Source organism: Panthera uncia, chromosome D4 (genome assembly GCF_023721935.1).
Source record: "Panthera uncia isolate 11264 chromosome D4, Puncia_PCG_1.0, whole genome shotgun sequence".
In the NCBI taxonomy this organism is placed as follows: Eukaryota; Metazoa; Chordata; class Mammalia; order Carnivora; family Felidae; genus Panthera; species Panthera uncia.
Genome location: NC_064807.1, coordinates 89880079 through 89899625, shown reverse-complemented (window position 1 = coordinate 89899625; position 19547 = coordinate 89880079). Strand labels below are relative to the sequence as shown.

At 65.2% G+C, this 19547-nt stretch overlaps 1 protein-coding gene and 1 pseudogene across 1 annotated transcript in view; one reads left to right on the top strand and one right to left on the bottom strand.

Annotated features, from left to right (window-relative positions):
- The window catches only part of AGPAT2 (1-acylglycerol-3-phosphate O-acyltransferase 2), a 12689-nt gene extending 3754 nt beyond the window's left edge, over positions 1-8935 (bottom strand). Inside the window, exons 1-3 of the mRNA XM_049631304.1 lie at positions 8626-8935; positions 712-845; positions 124-299 (exon numbers count right to left, since the gene is read on the bottom strand). Coding sequence (XP_049487261.1) covers positions 124-299; positions 712-845; positions 8626-8807 — 492 coding nt within the window. The 5' untranslated portion in view covers positions 8808-8935. The remainder of the gene's footprint in view (positions 1-123; positions 300-711; positions 846-8625) is intronic.
- Positions 8936-17251: 8316 nt separating this feature from the next.
- On the top strand, positions 17252-17375 carry LOC125928273 (uncharacterized; annotated as a pseudogene).
- The last annotated feature ends 2172 nt before the right edge of the window (positions 17376-19547 follow it).

Sequence of the window (19547 nt, the reverse complement as noted above, 5' to 3'; positions counted from 1 at the left end):
GGCCATCACGCCCACACTCACTCTGTCCCTGACCACGCACTTGCCCCCTGCGGCCATCAAGCCCACACTCACTCTGTCCCTGACCACGCACTTGTCCCCGGCGGCCACCCCGCCCACACTCACATTCTCCCTGACCATGCGCTCGCCCACGTCGGCCATCACGGTCATGGCGGTCCTGGAGCGCTGCCGGTTGATGAAGAAGACACCCCCGAGGTACATGATCAGGCCCACAGGCCCCGTGAAGAGCAGCTCCCGCTTGGCAATCTGCACGCAGCGCTTGGGTAGGGCCTCCATAAGGCCTGCAGGTGGCCATGGGACACCAGGCAGGTGGAGGCCGTGCTCAGAGCCTGGCAGCCATCTTTCCCAAGGAGGAGAGCGCCGGCCCCGTGCCTCGACCACCAACAGGCCCGGGCCCATCGTGCCTTCCCACTAGCCACCCCTGCCTCCCGCCTGCAAAGGGAGGGAGCGAAGCGGCACTCCCAGCCGTCAGCGCCCCATGCGCAGCGTCAGGCACATGCAGTTTTGTGTGGCTGCAGGGAGGCACGGGTCCCGCTGGCCCGGGTCCGCATCCCCTCGCCCGCCGGCTCATCCGGGCCCGGGCTCTACCTCCCTGAAGCATCTCCCCCACAGAGACGGGGGCAGGGTCCCGGGCTGGGCCTGCAGCTGGGAAGGGCCAGCTCTCCCACCAGCCCCTCCGCGGCCCCGCCTTACCCATCATGTCCAGGATGCTCTGGTGGTTAGAAATGATGACACACGGGTGGTCCACCTCCAGCTTCTGGCGGCCCTTTATGTCAAAGCGAAGGCCGAACATGTACTTGAAGGTCCGGACAAACCAACTGATGATGCTAAAGAGAGACGGCATCATTGAGCAGGGCCCCGCTGGCAGGGGCCCCGAGATCCCCACGGCAGACGGAGCCCCGGCTTGCCCTCTGTCTGGCAAAGGGGAGGGCGCCCACTTCCACATCTGCTTTCCAGGGACCTGCCCGTGTGACCCCGCCCTCACCCCGACACCCCTGCTTGCTCAGCCAAGTGGGGGACTCAGCTGGAAGGAGGCTGGAGGCTGAGAGCCCCCAGGGCCAGCCTGGGTCTGGTTCCTGGCTGTGTCAGCGACTAAAAACCCAACGTGGAGGGGCGCCTGGCTGGCTCAGTCGGCGGAACGTGCCCCTCTTGATCTCAGGGTTGTGGGTTCGAGCCCCACGTTGGGTGTAGAGATTACTTATAAAATTTAAAAAATAATAATTATAGGGGTGCCTGGGCGGCTCAGTCGGTTAAGCGTCCGACTTCGGCTCAGGTCGCGATCTCGCGGTTCGTGGGTTCGAGCCCCGCGTCGGGCTCTGTGCCAACAGCTCAGAGCCTGGAGGCGGCTTCAGATTCTGTGTCTCCCTCTCTCTGCCCCTCCCCTGCTCACACTCTGTCTCTCTCTCTTTCTCTCTGGAAGGTAAATAAACATTAAAAACTTCCCGAGGGCACAGGCGAGAGAGGAAGGGAGCCAGGACGCACACAGGCCTGGGACACCACCCGCCCCCGCCCCCGCCCCCGCGGGTAGCTGCTCTGGAGCATCGGGGACCCTCAGGGGCCGCCTCCAAGCAGCATGTGGCGGGTGTGAGTGGGTATGTCTGTGGGGATGTGTCTGCAGGTGCTGGCGGGCCTTGGAGAACACAGGGAGGCAGAGTGGCCTGGGACGCTTTGCTCGTACCCCGGAAGGGACCCATCAGGGGTCCTGGGGGTGACGGAGCCCAAGGCGTGAGGCTCAGTGTCATGTCAACTCCTTGCAGGGCCCCTGGGTCTTTCCCATCCCCTGCGGGGGGGGGGGGGGGGGGCAGGCGACTAAACATGTGCCCCCACGGACCCAAGGGTTCCTGACCCAGAAGTGTCTCCTTCTCCCCGAAGGTTCGGGCGCCCTCCAGCCCCTGAGTTAGCGGAGGCCGTCCATGGTCTTGATGGGAAGGGAGGGATTTCCCGCTTTATACAGAAGGGTGAAGTAACCGCCCAAGGCCCAGGGATGGCTGTCAGGAGAGCAGAGACTCAGCGCTGGACTCAAATCGTCATAAAACACACATGACCTAAAATGTACTGTCTCAACTGCCGTTAAGCACACACAGCCCAGCGGCATCGTGCACATTCACATCCCAGGACAACCTCACCCTCCAGACCCAACTCTGTCCCACTGAACACGGACCCTCCCCTCCCCCCGCTCCCTCCCACTCCCTGTGTCTGTGGGTCTGACTCCTCCGGGGCCCCCTGTGAGCTGAGGCTTCAGGGCTGGCCGTGCGTCTGCAAGCTGTGTCTCACCCAGCTGCCCCGTGTTGCAGAGGGGGACACTGAGCCCCAGGGAGGCGCAGCAGCTAACGTGGGGCTGCTGGGCGAGGTGATTAGGCCACCTCCCTCCCCGGACCTGCCAGCCTCGGCCAGCTCAGGCCACGCCTGCCCGTACATCCCTTCCCGCTCCGGGGCTGCACTAGCCAGCTGCTGGCCTTCCATGGGCCCCAGTTTCTCATCTACAAAGACCACTTCTCGGTCACTGTGAGGACCGAGGGGACAAGGAGGGGTCACGAGCAGGTGCTTCGCAAAGAGGAACGATGGAAATGGCCAGTAAACAGGCAAAAGCCTCTGTTTCACCAGCGGTCAGAGCGAAGCACATGGGAACGAGAACCCTGGCTGCATCTAGAGGGGAATCGGCATCAGCCCTCGGGCGGCCGGCACAGCCAGGCCTGGAGGGCAGGTCGGCATTGCCCGGCAATGGGAAATTGCCACCAGGAAGTTGGGTGCCTCTCCCGGGATCGGATCCTGAGGCCGGCCCTGCGCCCCTCCAGGGTGGTCCGAATCAGAAAACGGCAGCCGTCCAGGTGTCCCCCGCCCCAGGGAGAGGTGGATTCGCGGGGCACTGGGCAGGGCAGCCAGGGAGACCCCCACTCACTCGGGGCGCCTCCCGCCGCCGCACAGGGTCTCGGGCCACACCTGCAAGTGCATGGCGTTCTCTCTGGTAGAGCCACTCGCCCGCTTCTGTCTCCCTTTGTATCTCTCTGTCTCCCTCTCTTTAAAAATAGAGGTAAAATACATGTGACATAAAACTCATCACCTTAGTCGTTCTTAAACGTCCAGCTCGGTAGCAATGACACACCCCCACTGAGATGTGGCCGTCCCCGGCGTCTGCCTGTCTCCAGGACTTCTCTCCCTTTTCTGCCAGGATTTCTTTTTGTATCTACTGGAAGGCATTGGCTGCGGACTGGTTTTTCCAGAACTGCAGGGAATATCGTGTGCGGACCTCAGGCAGCGTGCTGGGCGCACACACACACACACACACACACACACGCACCACGACACTCGGCAGCTACCGTGACCCGGGCAGGCTGCCAAAGCAAGGTGCACGCTGGGATTGGAGGAGGCACCGGTGCGTCCCCGGGGACACAGCATAGTCTCTGGAGGCAGCGCGCCCCCACCTCTCCCTCTCCTGATGTCACGTCACGTCGCGTTCCAAGGTTTTCCGTAAAAGCGGTGAGCGAGGTGAACGGTTTAAGAGTTTCTCAACGTGAAGGAAGCAAAGCGAGGACGCTTCCGGGTGCCCCCCGCGCGCCTCCAGGGACAGAAAGCGGGGCTCCCCCCACCCCCGGAGAGCAGTGGCAGGTGGGCACGCCCCTCCCCCACGCCTCGCACGTGCCAAGCACTGTGCCGAGGGCCTGATGGGAACCCTCACGTTCGGCTCAGACAGTAGCCCTGCGAGGTGGGCACGCCCGGGACGTCCACCCCACGGAGGAGGGAGTCCAGGCTCAGCAGTGAAGCCGCCTGCCCATGGTCACAGCGCAGGGACGCCAGGTGGGCCGGGACCCACTCTTAACCCGGTTTTCGGAAAACAAGCAGAAGACGCCAGGCAAAGGGCAAGCAGGAGGCGGGGGTGAAGACTCGGGATTGCAAGACCGAATTCCAGAAGCTGCTGTGAGGCCTCCCTCCCCTCCCTGAGGCTCTGTAGACACCACCCAGGCAGAAGTGACGCTGTCCCCACTCGGCCAGCCCAAAGCAGCCGCCATTGTCCTGAGCCCAGCCCCACTGGGCCCTTCTGGCAGCCAGCCGCAGAGCGTAGGGGGGCCGCCCTCTTGGGAGCCAGGTGTCCCTGGTGCTGGCCCCGGGGACTCGGCCGCACAGCTCTGGGGGCTGTTCTCCATCCCTAGCCCCCAACTCCGTGACCCCACCTCCCCAGGTGGAGCCCAGGTGGCCTGGTAGGTGCCCGCTGCCAGGGGGGTGACAGGTGCCATCTTTCCACTTCATGGCGCGTGGCCCCCGGGAGCAGGATGGTTCGTCGGACAGATAGATGGGCTGTCCTGGCCCTTCCTGGATCTTTCTCAGGAGCCCTCTACCCAACCCAGAACCACCTAGAACCTCTGAGCACTAGGACGCCACAGATCCTTCCAGTGCCCCAGGGGAGCCCAGGCTCCTCAGACCTTCTGCACTTAGCCTGAGGACACGTGGGGCCTTCGCAAGCTCTAGGTGAGGCAGATCCGGATCCTGGCTCCCTTCTCTGGCCATGACTTTGGGCGATGCACCTGACCTCACTAAGTATTCACGTCTGCCTGTGAAAGGGGAAGGGTGTGGACCTTGAGCCCAGGAGGCTGCGACCCTGGGAGCAACTGAAAAGTGAAATGTGGTGTTGCAAGCAGGTAAGAATCCAAAGGGGATGAGAGTGACAGTCTCCCCCTGCCCCCCGCGCCCCCCCCCCCCAGCCAGCCAGCACTGTGCTCCAGCAGCTGGAAGGAAGTTCAAGGCCAGCCCCAGGCCACCTGCTGACCTCTGCCCCCAGCCCCGGACTTGGGGGCGGGAGGTGCACCAGCCCGCAGCCTAACCCTCTGGGTTTGCACCCGTCGCCCCCACCCCCCCCGCCGCCACCCCGAGAGCAAGGTCTCGGAGGGTTCATCTGGGGGACAGCCCTGCCAGGAAGGCAGCATGGAGCCATCGATCTGCTCAGGGGACAGGAGGCTCCAGAGAGGCCACCTGGCAGGGCAGGAATGTTTTCCACGTGTGCGACGTGTCGGAGCACAAGGAGGGGATAGGGGCCGGGTGGGGTGGGGTTTCCAGCCTGTGCAGCAGGACGCCCAGAGGTGTTAGGAGGGGCTGTGTGGGAATGGGGTGCACACCAGGGGGCTGGAAGGAGGGGGGGCCGGCAAGCTCTTAGTCCCCAGGCAGGGTCTCCAGGGCTCCGAGCAGCACATCCAGGGAAGGACACTGCCCCTGGCCGTCCTACCCCAAGAAAAACAAAGGCAGACCTTCCTGCAACACTAGGACCCCCGGCCAGCGCCCATGTGCCACATGAGTTCCTGACTGCACCGTGCCCCCCTCCGTGCACCCCTGCAGGACCACCGAGTGGCTGGCTAAGAGGCTGGGCTGTTCTGGGTTCAAACCCTGACTGGCATCAATAAGCCCCCGTTCTCCGGCCGAAACAACGCATCGGCTGCACAAACCGTGCCTTGCTGCCCCCACCCCCCACCTCCTCGAAGCTAAGAGCTATGCCACCTGGGTCCTGACAGTTCGGATGGACACAGAAGCACGCGGGCCAACACCCAGCGGCCCTGCCACAGCAGCGGCATCCCGGACCCCGAGAACGGCGGAGCCACGGGCCGGAGGGGCCGGAAGATTTCCGTGGACCTGGGCGGCCTGGCTCTGGTCTCCCTCGATGCACAAAAGAGTAAAGCCTCTTGGTTAAGCGGCTCTTACCAGGATCTCCTGACCCTGCGGCGGAACCTACTTCTCACACAGGCGGCACAGAAAAGCTTTATTTTTCTCTCTGTCAAATGGGTGTATTAAGGGCCTCTCCTCCCAGAATGGGGAAGACGACCTAATAACTCCACCCACCCCAGCCAACAGGGCACAATCGGCCTGGGAGGAGTTCTTAGTCTCAGCCCCCCAGCCGGGCCGGGGTCTCCTCAGCTCTTCTGTTCCCATCACTGTTCCCCGCACCCTGTGAACTTGAGTCCAACAGGCAAAGGTTCCCTGGGGAGCTCCTTGGCAGAGCAGGGCTGCCCCCCCCGTCCCCCCCAGGGCTCCAGCGCCCAGAGCCTGGCATCCAGCCCCGCAGAGCTGGGTGGGCACGGAGGGAAAAGACAAAACACGCTCTTGGGAGTCATTCCCAGCGGGTCGGCACCCCAGTTCCGCCATGTCTAACTCCGGGACCCTGGGCGGCCACCTCCCCCGCCCCCCCGCACTGTGCAGGCCTTATACCTGCGGGTGTCGGTCACACCCCGGACTCCTCAGCAGTTAAGTGAGGCACAGGATAACGCCCGTCCCCACAGTGGAGGTACAGCAGCCCACGGGAGACGGGAGTAGAGGCTGTGGCCTCAGGCAAGGTGGCCTCTTCCAGAAGTCAGGGCGGGGCTGGAGAGCAGAGCAGCCAGGCACCCAGGGTGCTCAGGGGTCCAGGACAAGCTGGTGAGTGAAGACGCGGCATGTCCCAGCCCCACGGGGGCCTGCGGTGAGGGGGCAGGGAGCCTGTGCGCTCCGTCCCTCTGGCACCCCCGCTCCATCCTCCCGGGTCCCGTCCTGGGGCAAACCCCCCACCCCGCCCCTTCGAGGAACTCCTCCTCACAGCATGCCCCACCAGTGCCCCCACTATTGCCAGGGGCTCACATCCCTGTGACCCACCCCTGTGGGACCTGACGATCCAGGGGAAGGAGGCTGTGGTCTCTCCCTGGGGAGAACACAGCACCTGCCGTTACCTGGCAGTATCCTGGGGGGCCCCCCCCCCCCCCCCCGCAGAGCCTGGATCCGGGGCTGCCCTAGGGAGGGGAGGGCAGCAGGAAGCCCCCCCCCCCACCATCAGAGCCTCTACAGTCCTGAGGAGGACACCCGAGTGGGCCAGAATCTCAGGCCACTGGGACTAAGGAGAGCAGACCCAAGCCGGGGGGGCGGGGCCAAGGGCAGGCCCAGTCCTAGTGTGACCAGCCTGCCAGGTCCAGTCACCAAGTCAGAAAGGAGACTGGTGGCTTCTGATGTGACCCCTGGGAGGCAGCTTTGAAGTCTGAGTCAGTCCTTTTAAAAGACAAGAAAGCTGCTTCTAAAGAGGCCACCTGATGACACAAGGTGGGGGGAGGGGAGGGCCACCTCCCTGCCTCCTGTCGCTTCTGAAAACCTGCTCTGGGCCCAGCTCTCCCGCCTGCCCCCCCCCTTGCCCCGGGACAGCTCGGCCCGGGGCTCCCCCCGCCTCAGAACCAGAGGTGCCATCCCCTGGCCCGGCTCTTGCCAGGCAGCACCACCTCCAAGAAGCCCCCCGGCCCGTGGGTCCCTGAACCCACACCTCTCCTCCTGCGCCCAGTGGAGGCCCCTGCAAGGGGCCGGGCCGTCACAGGCGTTTGCAGCCTCAGGCACCCCTGCCCTGGAGTGGTGGGGGCCCAGCTTTGGGAACCCACCCCCAAAGGAGGCCCTGCCCTTCCCTCCCCACGAGGGAAGACGGCCGGAAGGGCCACCCCCGGGCTGTCCCTGGGGTCTGCACTCCCGTGGACGCCTGTCTGGGCTCTGGTGGCGGTGGGCGGGGGACCAGAGACCCACTGAGCGCCCTCCAGTCCCAGTCCTCGCCTACTCCGGGTACCACGGGAAGCCACCACCCCCGAAAGACAGGGCCTGAGGACCCACAAAGTGTGGGCCGGCCCCGGCAGCCTGGATGGACAAGGACAGAGGTGGGAGCAAGCCAGCAACCCTCACCAACTGCCCTGTAACCACACAGGGGGCAGGGACCTCAGAGACCAAATATCCTCACGGCAGGTCACAGCCAAGAGGCTGTTGCAAAAGCCACGGACAGAAATGGTAGCAAAAGCCACGCCTGGGATCCCACAGGGCAGGAGGACGCCCCTGCTCAGGCAGCCTTGCCCCCCCTTAGCCTCTGGCCCGGAGAGGCCCCCACCTGACCTCCCCTCCCCACCCCACCCCGCCAGCCCGCAGCAGCACCGCCCGGCTCCCAGAGTTGTCCAGAGAAAAGTTCCAGGCGCCACTCCCTTCCTTCCCCAGGCTTGAGGCCGGACCCCGGGGCCCAAGCTACCCTTCCTTCCCACCAGGGAGCCTCGCACCTTAGAAGAAGGGAACGCAGGGGAGGTGTCGGAGCACAGGTGCGTTCAGGGGGCGGAGGCAGGAGGAGGTGCGGAGGGGACAGGGGCGCCGCAGACTCCACGGCGCTCCGGCGAAGCCCACCCCGGGGCCGGCCCCGCAGCCCGCGGGTGAAGCAGGAGCGCGACGCTCCCAGCGGGCCCGGCGTCCTTCCGCGCCCGGAGCCGCTCGGCCCCCCGCCGCCCCCCGCCGCCCCCCGGCGTCCCCCGGCGCGTCCCGCGCGTCCCGCGGGCCCTTGGCGGGGCGGAAGGACGCGGCGGCGCGGGAGACCCAGACCTCCGAGGCGGCCGCCCCCGGGCGCGGGGGGAGGGGGGGCTGGGGAGGGGCGGGGGAGGGCTCCCGGGCGCGGCGACGTTGTGACGCGGGGCCCCCCGCGCCCCCGCGCGCCCGCCGGGGAGCCCCGAGAGGAGCGGGCGGGGCAGGAAGGAGGGACAGGAGAGAAGAAAGTTAGGGAAGCGGAAGCGGGCGGCGGCCGGCGCTCCGCCCCACCCGGGGCTGTCCCCGAGCCCCCCTCCCCGGCCCCCGAGCCCCCGGCCCCCTTGCCTCAAGTTCTCCACCGTCCGGCCGCCGTGCCGCAGCAGGCAGATGACCGCGGCCAGGGTGGACCCCGACACGCAGAGCGCGCAGTACAGGGAGACCTTGGCGTAGAACCGGGCCGAGCGGCTCAGCTGCACCAGCAGCAGCAGCAGCAGCAGAGCCCCCGTCAGCCACGGCCAGAGCCCCATGGCCCCGCCGCGCCCCGACGGCGCCCGCCTCGGCTCCCCTGCGCGAAGGCGACCTGCGGGCTGGCGGCAGCTGGCGGGCTCCCGCCGCGCCCGCGCCTCTTATTGCGAGGGCGCAGGGGCGGGGCGGAGAGGGCAGCGAGCGCGCCCAGGAAGCGGCTAGGTGAGGCGCGCTCGCCCCGCCCCGCCCCGCCCCGCCCCGCCCCGCCCCGTCCCGCCCCGCCCCGTCCCGTCACACTCCCCCGGGTCGCGCGGCTCCGGGCGGCGCGGCCCCCGTCCCAGCCCCGCAGCCGCGCAGCCCGGTGGCCTGGACCCTGACACCGCCGCCCGGCCCCCACCCCACCCCCGCTCTGCCGGCCGCCCCGCCCCTCCTCGTGTCCCCCACATCCCCGCTGCCCCTTAGCCCGGAACCGGAGCTCCAAAGGCGACCCAAGGACGCCACGGCCCTGGCGGCCCGGTGGCCGAACAACCGCGCCCCAGTGACTAACGGCCGCCTGGGCCATCTGCGCCTTCGGGTCCCCTCTGGCAGTTGCAGGGAGACCCGGCTGGCCGGCCGTCGGGCGTTCTCTTTCTACGGGCCTGGTGGGCGCACCGCGGAGGCCGTAGGGATGGGGCGGGTTTCTGGGCGGGGCTGGGGGGGGTGTCTGCTTTGCGTGCCAGGAACAGTGTGTCACCGCTCACCCACTGTTGGTGCGCCGCCAGGAGCAGATATCAGGCGACTGCGTTCACATCAGCTCAGCGATCAGCCAGCCTGGCGGCATCGGTGCCCTTAGCGTTGGCTCGGGGTAGAGGGAGGGGCCCCGCCTGGGCGCCCAGATGACCGCTGCGGCGGCCAACAGGTCCCACAGAGCAGGCTGAGGTTGTAAGGCCACGTCTCCTTCCCGTGCTTCTGTCCTGGGTGGCCAGGGTGCTGTGTCTCCTGCAATTTCCGGAACGCACTTGTATGCCTGGCAAGGGCACGGAGAACAATCTTAGAGGTCCCTTGGGTGTTTCAGATGCTGAGGCAACCTGCCACCGACACAGTCTCCTGGCACCCACCCCCCAAACTGGCCTGTTTTCGCTCAAAATACGAAAGCTTCGCTCTTAGGATGAATGGGGAGCTCTGGCTCCAAGGGAGGTGGGGTTCCCTGTGTGGGTGCGGTGGCCCATTCCCAGGTGGCCCTAGCATTTCAGCCGCCTTACACCTGTCAGTACCTGGGAGAGAATCCCGGTTCCATCTCGTTCCCAGTCTGAGGGGCCACCACTTCGTGTCAGTGTCCACAGCCCGGCTGGCGTCTCCCTGTGTCCGCAGGCTGGAGGACTCACCTCCCCCTGGGCAGACGGCACCAGGACAGGAGGAGAGGACACAGCTGGGTGGGAAAGGGTCCCCTGCATCCAGGGGTGGGGCAGGGAGCCGGCGCTCCGGGGCAAGTGCATCCCCATCTTACAGGTGGAAAACAGCCTCCCAGAGGTAGGGGTCGCCCAGCCAGGAAGTGACAGGGAGGGAGACTGGTCCCGGCCGCTGTGTCCCACACCTGCTGCCCGGAGGCTGCCACGTGCTGGGGGGGGGAGGGGGGGCGCGGGGGGGCTGCCCCGTCGTCTTCTTCCGGCTCCCAGGAGTGGTGGTTCCGGACCCAGTGCCAGGTCCTCATCGAGACACAGAGGCTGGTACCCGCTTTCACCTTCTTCCCAGTCTCATCCTGGGGAAGCATCGCAAGAAAAGAAAAGGCTCTTCCTCGGATAGGAAAGGGGAAGCGGGGCGGGGGCTGGCGAGAGGTCTGCCGGTGGGGGGGGGGGGGGGCTGAAAGACATACTCAGTCCTGTAACGTCCTATTTGGAAAGCTAACAAAACCTTTTTGTTTCCGGAAAGTGAAACCCCAGAGAATCTTCTGGGTTGGTGGAGATGCTGAGAAAAGAGATGTTCTCTAAAATCAGTGATTCCCACGTAGGTGGGGACTGGCAGGGCTCCCCTCAGGTTCCTCCCCAGAGCATGACCAGAGCAGGGACACTCTGGTTTGACTTGCCAAGTGCCCCGAGTTCCCGTGGCGGCCCAGGTGACCCGGCCATGAGTCCGCCCTGGTCCCTGCTGGGTAACAGCTGGGAGCCCTCCTGGGCATTTGCTGGGACTAAGCCAGACAGCACATGACACCAGGTGACATAATCAAGGCTGGGTTGGCACCCCCTCCCGAGGCCCGAGTGAGCCCGCAGCCAAGGGGAGGGGACGTCACTGGGCGCCAGGTGCTGGTGCAGGGGGAGAGGGAGCGGGCGGCCCCGGGGACCTGCGGGGTCCCACAGGCCGAGCCACAGAGGCCAGGCCGCCCACAGCCTCCTTCCTCCGGGGCAGGGTGGGGCCCTGTGGTCTGCGTGTCTCTCTTGGGTTGGGTGGCATGCCTGGAGGGAAGGGCCAAGGCTCTCCGCTTCTGGAAGCCAAGATAAAGTGAGCACTGTGTGACCCCTCCTCACCTAACCGTCGAAGCCCCAAGATTTGGCTTCACACCCAAGTTACCAAGTGCGCCAGAACCTCAATTTCCTAGTCTGTAAAATGGGGACACTAACCCCACCTAGCACGGCTGGGATGAAATGAGCACGTGGCCCAGGCTGGCCCAGCAGGGGCCACTCCTGACTTTGCCTCTTGTGTCTGGAGAGACCTGCCCTGGGGGGAAGTAAGGGGGGGGGGGCAGGACGAAAGCCCAGGAGGGGGGTGTCTCAGAGATCACGCAGGATCAGGGAAGCGGGCTAGGGAGCAGCTGGTTGCATAGGGGGGCAGGGGCAGGAGGTGGGTGGCGGAGCCCCCCATGAGCGCCCTGTCACCTCTGGGGGGCACCTCCTGGGGAGAAGGCCCAAGGGAGCCGGGCCTCTGGCCGGATGGGAAGAAGGGAAGTAGCCTGGGGAGCCCAGCCCGCATGAGGCGGGGGCGGTCCCAGGGGGCCCGGCTGGCGTGGGGAGGGGGGCCCGGGGGGCCTGCACAAGCCAGGCCGGGCTGCCCCGGGGCGCTCAGGCTGAGCTCGCCTAGGCCGACATGTTTTCAGGCCTCTCGCGCACACCATGCCAGCCTGCCACCTGTAAATAAAGCAGCCTGTGAATCTTTCATGGGCTTGTGCTTAAAAATAGATGAGATGAGGCCTCTGGGCCCAATTCCCAGGTCTCTGCAGTGGGCAGGGCCAGGGCCGCGGGGAGGCGGGGAGGGAGGGCGAGGGCTGCCGGCCAGGGCACGTGGAGCCTGGGACGTGCGGCCCCGGACTCAGGCACCAATGGGCAAAATCACCATCTGGATGTGGTTTCTGGAGCGCCTGGGTCACAGGCTGGGAGGAGGGTCTGGGAGCCGCAGAGCGACAGCCAGCGAGACCCCTCTCCTCCCCAGAGGGATTTCTGGCTGGGACGTGAAGGGACAAAAGGGGACAGAGGGAAAGGTGGAGAGGTAGGGGGACACCGCTGGACAGCGCAGGGGAGAGGAGGCCCCACGAGGAGCCAGGGCTGGAGGTCTGGTGTACGGAAGGGCTGGGCCCCCCACGTGGCAGCCCCCACGCGGCCCCCGCAGCCGTGACACGCGCGTCTGACCCCTGCGCTTGGGTCAGCAGCCCACGTGAAGCTCCACCAGCCGCCAGAGCCTCGGGTCTCAGATGAGTCCTCGCAGGTGGCCTCGCCCGGCCCCCTCCCCGGACACACAGGCACACAGGGACCCAAGAAGGCATCCCCGGGACCCCGGCCAGCAACACGGAGCCCAGAGCCAGACCCAGGTGGCCCCCGTGGCCCCCAGGTGACTTGGGACCAGCCCTTCCTTCCTCGGTTTCCTGATCTGTGCACCGTGGGCCAGGATGGGCGCCCGGGGGCCCGTGAGGCCGCGTGTGAGACACCAGGCCTGCGGGCCTCTCCTCCTCGGACAGGCTGCCTTCTGGTCAGCTCACCCTTGGCCCAGCTGGCATCCAGACTCCATCAGCTGCCCCAGCACACCCCAGGCCGGCCCACCCGCTGCCCTCTGCCCTGCCCCGCCCGCTCCTGGCTTTGGCTGCTGGCTGCGGGGCTGCGTCTCGGGGCCAAGGAGCCTCGGAGGAGCCCTGGCCCGCTCTGTTGCCCTCTCACTGCTGGGGAGAGAGGAGCCAACGAGCGGTAGAGAAGGGGCGGGGGGCTGGGGGGGGGGCCCTCCATTCTGAAGGCCGGCATCCTGCCTCTGGCACGGGCTGGGGGTCAGTGAGGTAGGTTGCAAGGAGGCCCGAGGGAAGGCCCGGGGGACCGGGAGCGGGAGAGAGGAAGGCTGTGCCCTGCCCACCAGGCCCTGTGCACCCTTTCGGGAAGTATGCTGAATTCCCACAGCCCTGAAGTCAGGGGGTCTGCTCCCCTCCACCGGACTGTGGCCAGGCGGGTGTCTGTCTCCCGAGCCACGCCGGAGGCACCTTGCGCACCCAATCTGGAGACTTAGACTCACCAGTTTGGAGGCAGGGGCCCAGCTCTGCAGAGACCTGGGCCTGAGTTCCACCCAGCGTCACTGGCTGGCGGCTCTTCCGCCTGTGGGCCACCGACGGTCCGGGCCCAGCGGGGCCCGGGAGATGGGGCCTCACCTTCCGTGGGTCCCCCTGCCGGTGCCTCGGTCCCAGAGCCATGTGCCCGGGGTGGCCAGGGCCCCCCGACCTCTGCGCCACACCAGGCCCCCAGCGCCTCAGCCTCTCTGTGCAGCTGCCCCTTCCATCCCCGGGGCTTGAGAGCGGCAGCACCCCCCCCCCCCCCGCCCCCTACCTCACCGGTTTTTGGTGAGCAAATGAATGAATGAGGCAGTGAGGGGATGACGGGATAGAGGAATCCTCCCTCAGGAGCCCAGAGGGAGAGCGCGTGTGCTGAGTGGAGCCTGTCAGCTCACGGAATACCAGACGGGGGACAATCGGGGACACTGTCCATAGAAAGACACCAAGGAGCTCTGGAGGTCAGGGCGGCTGGCAGGAGCGGTCGATGTGTGTCTGTGCAGGCAGAGTGGCCAGCACAGCGATGGCCCCGCGGGTATCCAGACACGAGAACGCAACGGTCGCGGACATGGACCGAGCACCCCTGACCTGCACGCAGGCCTCAGGTACCGCCGTCTGTCCCTCGGCTCTCCAGTTTCTCCGTGGAGACCCCGCCCCACGAGGCTGGGGGTCCGACCGCTGTCTCTGCCCGCGCAGGCGCACTTGCTCAGATAAGGGGGCGGGGTTCTAGCCCTCGAGGGGTGGAAAGTGAGTCAGAGCCCCTAGCTCCGTTCGTGAACCCAGTTAAAGTCCAGGTGAATTCATGGTGTAAATATAACCAAGGAAACTCCTGCGGGAGCACAGGGGCCATGGTGGAGGCGGAAGCCTGGCCGGTGGAGAGGACTCTGGGTGAAGAGAGAAGCAGACACTGCTCGGGACCACGCGGCACAGTATGCAGGCCCGGAGAGTGTCAGAACGCTAATTACAACTGCAGCTGACCTTTCCAGAACAACCGGATCTGGCCTTTGACCTCCAGCCACCGCACACTTCACCACCTGGAGGCCTGGACCAATGAGTCCTGAATCCTGCCGCCTCGAGTGAGAGGTCAGAGAGAGGCAAGGTCCCCCAGTTCAGCCCCACCTCACCCTGCCTCTGCCTGGATGCCAGCCGGGACGACCGCCAACATCCACCTGAGTCACCGCTCAGGGCAGGTGTGGCCTCCCGGTGGCCCATCCGGACACAGTCACTGAGCTGATGAGCTTGGAACCAGAGCTGCAGCCCCGCCCTGGCTCCCTCTGCTTGCGGGCTGCTGTCGGTGCGGTCCCCGGACGTAGGGTCGCCAGGTCTAGCAAATAAAAGCACGGGACGCTGTAGGAGTTGGATTTCAGATAAACAGGGACTACTTTCTCAGCCCAAGTATGTCCCGTGTCATATTTGGAACATATCTCTACTAAAAAACGTTGTCTTTCTGAAATTCAGGTCGAACCGGGCGCCCGGTGTTTTATCTGGCGACCCCTCCCCCAGACTGGAGCCGCAGCCCCTGCGCCCGCCCCTGGGTTCTCGGGCGTTCTCGGGCGTCCTCGGCCTCCGCTCGCCAGCCAGCCGGGCCTCTGCCAAGCGCCGGGCAGCGCTGCCCTCTAGCGGACGGACCCCGGGAGGGCGGAGGCAGGCCGGAAGGCGGGGCCAGGGCCAGGGGGAGGAGCTCCGAGAGGCCACGCCCCCGCGGGAAAGCAGACACCCGGGGATCAACCCGAGCGGCCCGCCCGCGCCGCGCCCGCCGCGCTGCCCAGTCACCCCCTCCCCCCACCCCCCGGGCTGCAAGCAGGGTGGGCTCTGGCTGGTGGCCGCCCTGGTGGCCCGCCCGGAGGCCCCCAGACGGTGCTTGGCGGGTGGGTTGCCGGCACTCGCGGCTCTGTCGGGACGAGACTGCGGAGGGGCCTTTCCGTGCTCTTTTATGATCCTGCGCTCCGATGCGCGTGCACGGCTTCCCGTGTGTGGCGGGACAGAGCTCAGTCTGGGAAGGTGGGGAGTCACGGAGGGGACGGCTGCCCGACAGCGTGAATGCGCCAGACGCCTCCCAACTGTGCCCTTAACAACAGTTAAGAGGACAAGTCCTACGTTCTGTGTATCTTGAACCAGGAACAGTAATAATTAAAAAGGCAGTGGCTTTGGGGTACCGGGGTGGTTCAGTCGGTCGAGCATCCGTCTGTTGGATTCCGCTCGGGTCATGATCTCGCGGGGGGGTGGGTTCCAGCCCCGCGTTGGGCTCTGGGCTGACAGTGTGGGGCCTCCTTGGGGTCCTCTCCTTCTCCCTCCCTCTGCCCCCGTCCCCCTCCTTCTCACGTGTGCCCTCTCGGTCTCTCAAAATAAATAATAGATGAGCGAAAAATAAAGAAAAAGTAAAACAAAGAAACCAAAAAGGCAGCGGGTCACCCCCCGGCCGCAGGGGCCCTTCCTTCCCCACTCCCATCCCAACACGACCAGCTCAAAGTCTGCCTGTGTGTTTGGCTTGGGACATGGTTTTGGGAGTCCTGGAGTCCTGCCGGTGGGGGGGCGGGGGCTGCAGGGGAGGAAATGTAAGTGAAAGTGGGGGTACAGTCTCCTTTACAAGGACTGCCGCACCTCGTGTCTGCCCCGAACAGGTTGTAACATCGACACCGTTTCCTCGTTGAACAGTGACTCAGAGAACATCTGCCCCCCCACAGCGGCCAAAGGTTGCTGTCCCCCAGGAGGCAGCCCGGGACAGCCTCGGGATCAGAACTGGTTGGGAGGCCAGAGGTCAGTGGCTGGGGGCCAGAGGTTGGGAAATGAGACGGAGGCACAGAGACAGAGAGAGACAGGGCGTCCTGACCAGGTCTCCTGACTGGTGCCTCGCCTCCTAGATTCCCTTAGATGTCCTCTAGGCCTGCAGTCGGGAGCCCCCTCCTCCAGGGGGCCCTCTGGAACTTCGCCACCAGGTGCACCTCTCCTGCGCACTCGTCTGTCTTAGCCACCAGGCAAGTAGGTCGTCCACGGCAAGTGCAGGGCCGGGTGGAATTCACACGTGTGTCCCGAGCACCTGCTCGTGGCTTCTTAGTGACGGCTGGCACGGAGTTCCAAGCACAACAGGAGATTACCAAGTAGGTGCTGCTGGGGAGTTGGAGCACGAGGTGAGGCGGGAGCACGAGTGAGTTGATTTCATGTTCTCTTGACCTTCCTCGGTGGGAATCCTGTCCCTCTAAATCAGGGATGCTGGGAGAGACCGCAGCTGTGCGGGCGGGAGCCAGGGCCCCTGCCCTCGGGGCTCGCCTTGCACCTGCCCTGACAGAGCCCAGTTTGTTCCTCAGAGGCGGGGAAGCTCCTGGGAGTCATGTGAGCTCAGCGGCAGGGGCTCCTGCGTCCAGCAGTGGAGGATGGCGGCCGCCCAAAAAGACGTGTCCACATCCTCACCCCGGTGCCTGGGAATGGGACCTTATTTGGAAAAAGGGGTCTCTGCAGATGTCTTGAATTACGGATCCTGACATGAGCGGGTCACCCTGGATTATCTGGGGGGGGGGGTTCCCTAAAGCCAGTGATCACCATCCTCATAGGAGAGGCACAGAGGACAGACAGGCAGACACAGGGTGAGGCCACGGGACTCGAGCGAGGGGGCCACAGCCCAGGAGAGCCCGGAGACAGCAGGAGCCGAAGGAGGCAGGAAGCACCCTCCCCGAGAGCACCCGAGGGTGAGCACGGCCCTGCCCACACCTGCATTCTGGACTTCCAGCCTCAGAACACTGAGAATAAAGTTCTGCTAGGTTTTTAAAAAAATTTTTTTAATGTTTATTTATTTTTGAGAGAGGGAGAGAGAGAGTGGGAGTGGGGGAAGGGCAGAGAGAGAGGGAGACACAGAATCCAAAGCAGGCTCCAGGCTCCGAGCCATCAGCACAGAGCCTGACGCAGGGCTTGAACCCACAGACCGCGAGATCACGACCTGAGCCAAAATCAAGAGTCGGTCGCTCAACGCTCAACAGACGGAGCCCCCCAGGTGCCCCTGAGCAATTCTCCTTAAACTGGAGCTTTGTGCAGGGGCAGCATTGTAGCCAAGGTTTATCCGGGACACGATTATTGCTAATTGAAAACTTTCCCTGGGGCACCAGGCTGGCTCGGGTCAGTGGAACATCCGACTCTTGACCTCAGGGGCATGAGTTGGAGCCCCACGCTGGGCATGGAGCCGACTCTGGAAAACAATGCCTTTTGGATTCTTTGTAACTTGTTTTTGTCTCAGAATATTCTCCCCACGGAAGATGCATCCGATTCCAAAAGTGTCCTGTGTCCTCCACCCCCCAGGAACCCTCTCCTCGGGGTCCTCTCGCACCCCAAGATACAGCAGGCTAAGACAGAGAACGGACCCACGGTCAGAGATTCAGGAGAAGCCCGGTGATGCGATTACGGCTGAGGGTCCCTGTGACCTTGTGCCAAAACGTCAGCCAGGCTCAGGGTCCTTCGAAGACTTGACTGGGGCTGGGGGATTCACAGGCCGCCAGCTGCTGCTGGCCGCGGGCAGGACGCCTGGGCTCCAGGCCACACTGACCGCCTGCCTGGCCAGGCTGCTTCAGTGTCCTCACTGCCTGGGTGGCGGCTTCCCCAGGGCGAGGGGTCTGAGACAGCAAGGTATATGCCAACACCCCCACTGTGCCAGGAGGTGGGGTCTTTGGGGGCCCCCTGGGGGCCTGGCCACCATGGCCACGTGGGAATAAAACCACTGCGGGAGACACTGAGGTCAGACCCAGGGCAGAACTTTCTTACTGTAGCACCAAACCCTGGAACCTTCCGGGTCTCTGGGTCCCTGCCGCACGCCACAGTCCCTTCACGACTCTCACGGGGGCTCTACGTGGGGGATGATTCCTTGGCGCCTAACGGATGGCCGACCTGGGTCTCCGAGGGGGTGAGCAACCCCTCAGAGCCACTCGCTGTAGGCCCGGAACCTTCTTTCTGATTCCACGTCTCAGCCTTCAGCCACCCTCTGATGCCACTGCCCACAGCGTCTTGGGTGTCATGAGTGGTGGTCACAGCCACCAGCCTGCCCCGCCGTGGCTATCTCTGTCCCTTCCTCCACTCCCCGCCCCACCCCTGCCCGCATCCCGACCCCCTGCTGGTCTTGCAGGAGCTTCTCCAGGGATGCAGAGGTCGCCAGGTCCCAGGCAGAGGCAGACTTGGCCCTGGGTGCAGGGAGTGGGGGGTCCAGGGGAGAGCCCGACATGGATCGGGTGTGGGGGTCAGGGTCTGACGGGGAGTCCCAGCATTCAGGGGGCCCGGTGGCCTGTCAGACAGGGAGGGGGGCCTCTGTACAGTGGGACCCATCCAAAAGGGGTTGCCTGGGCAGGGAGGGGGGTGCTGCATGGGAGTCCTGGCAGGGGACAGCGTTCACAAAGCGCGAGGCAGGCAAGAGCAGGTGCCTTCTGGGACTGCAGGAACGGTGGGCTGAGGGGCGGCTCACAGAATAAGGTCAGTCCTTGGCCCCAGAGGACCGTGCCACCCGGAGGGAGAAGCAGTGGGCTAACCGCCCCCTCCACCAGGATGGCACCCTCGGAGTTTTCATAGTTAGGGGCCCCTGGCGGTGGCCAGGCGGGGCCCTGCCGAGCATTTATCATGGGAAACACCTAAAGCCTTTGACCTGCAGGTACCGGGGCGAAAGTTAATCATTAAGGAATGGGGCACAGATTCAGCCAGAAGTCCACTCACCCAGCCTTGATGCAGGAAGGAGAAAGGTCAGACAACCCTAAACACCCACCAGGAGGCAACGGGTTACATAAATCAGGGCGCCTTCAGGCAACAGAACATTGTGTCACCCTGGAAATGGCGCGGGGGCCCTGGGCTCTCAGACCCGAGCTTGGCCCGTTCTAACGGAGAAGCGTGTGCCCCAGGGTCCCGGAGGAGGTCTGCCCCAGGACCCAGGGGCCGCGGAGGTGCCCCTCGGGAAGTCCAAGGCGCTGAGGAAAACCAGTCTTTCTGGGACCCAAGGGAAGCCTGTCTTTACCACGACGGTTAGACCATCTCTGTGATGTAGCATCAGAACGAACACACAGCATTTCGGACTTCAGTGCCAACTGTGGGTCCCCGAGAATGGGACTGAGGACTCTGGTTCTACTGAGAGAAGCAGGTCACGCGCGCGTGCAAACAGCACTCGCGGCTGACACGACAGGCGCCCGCTTCTCCGGGTTCCGGAGCCAGGACGCTGGAGGTCAGGGTCGGCTCCTGGTGAGAACTCCCCGGGCTTGCAGACGGCCGCCTTCTCTGGGTGCGCGCACCTGTGGGGAGAGGTGGGGAGACAGAGACGGGGAGAGAACCGGGGGCACTAACCCCGTCACCC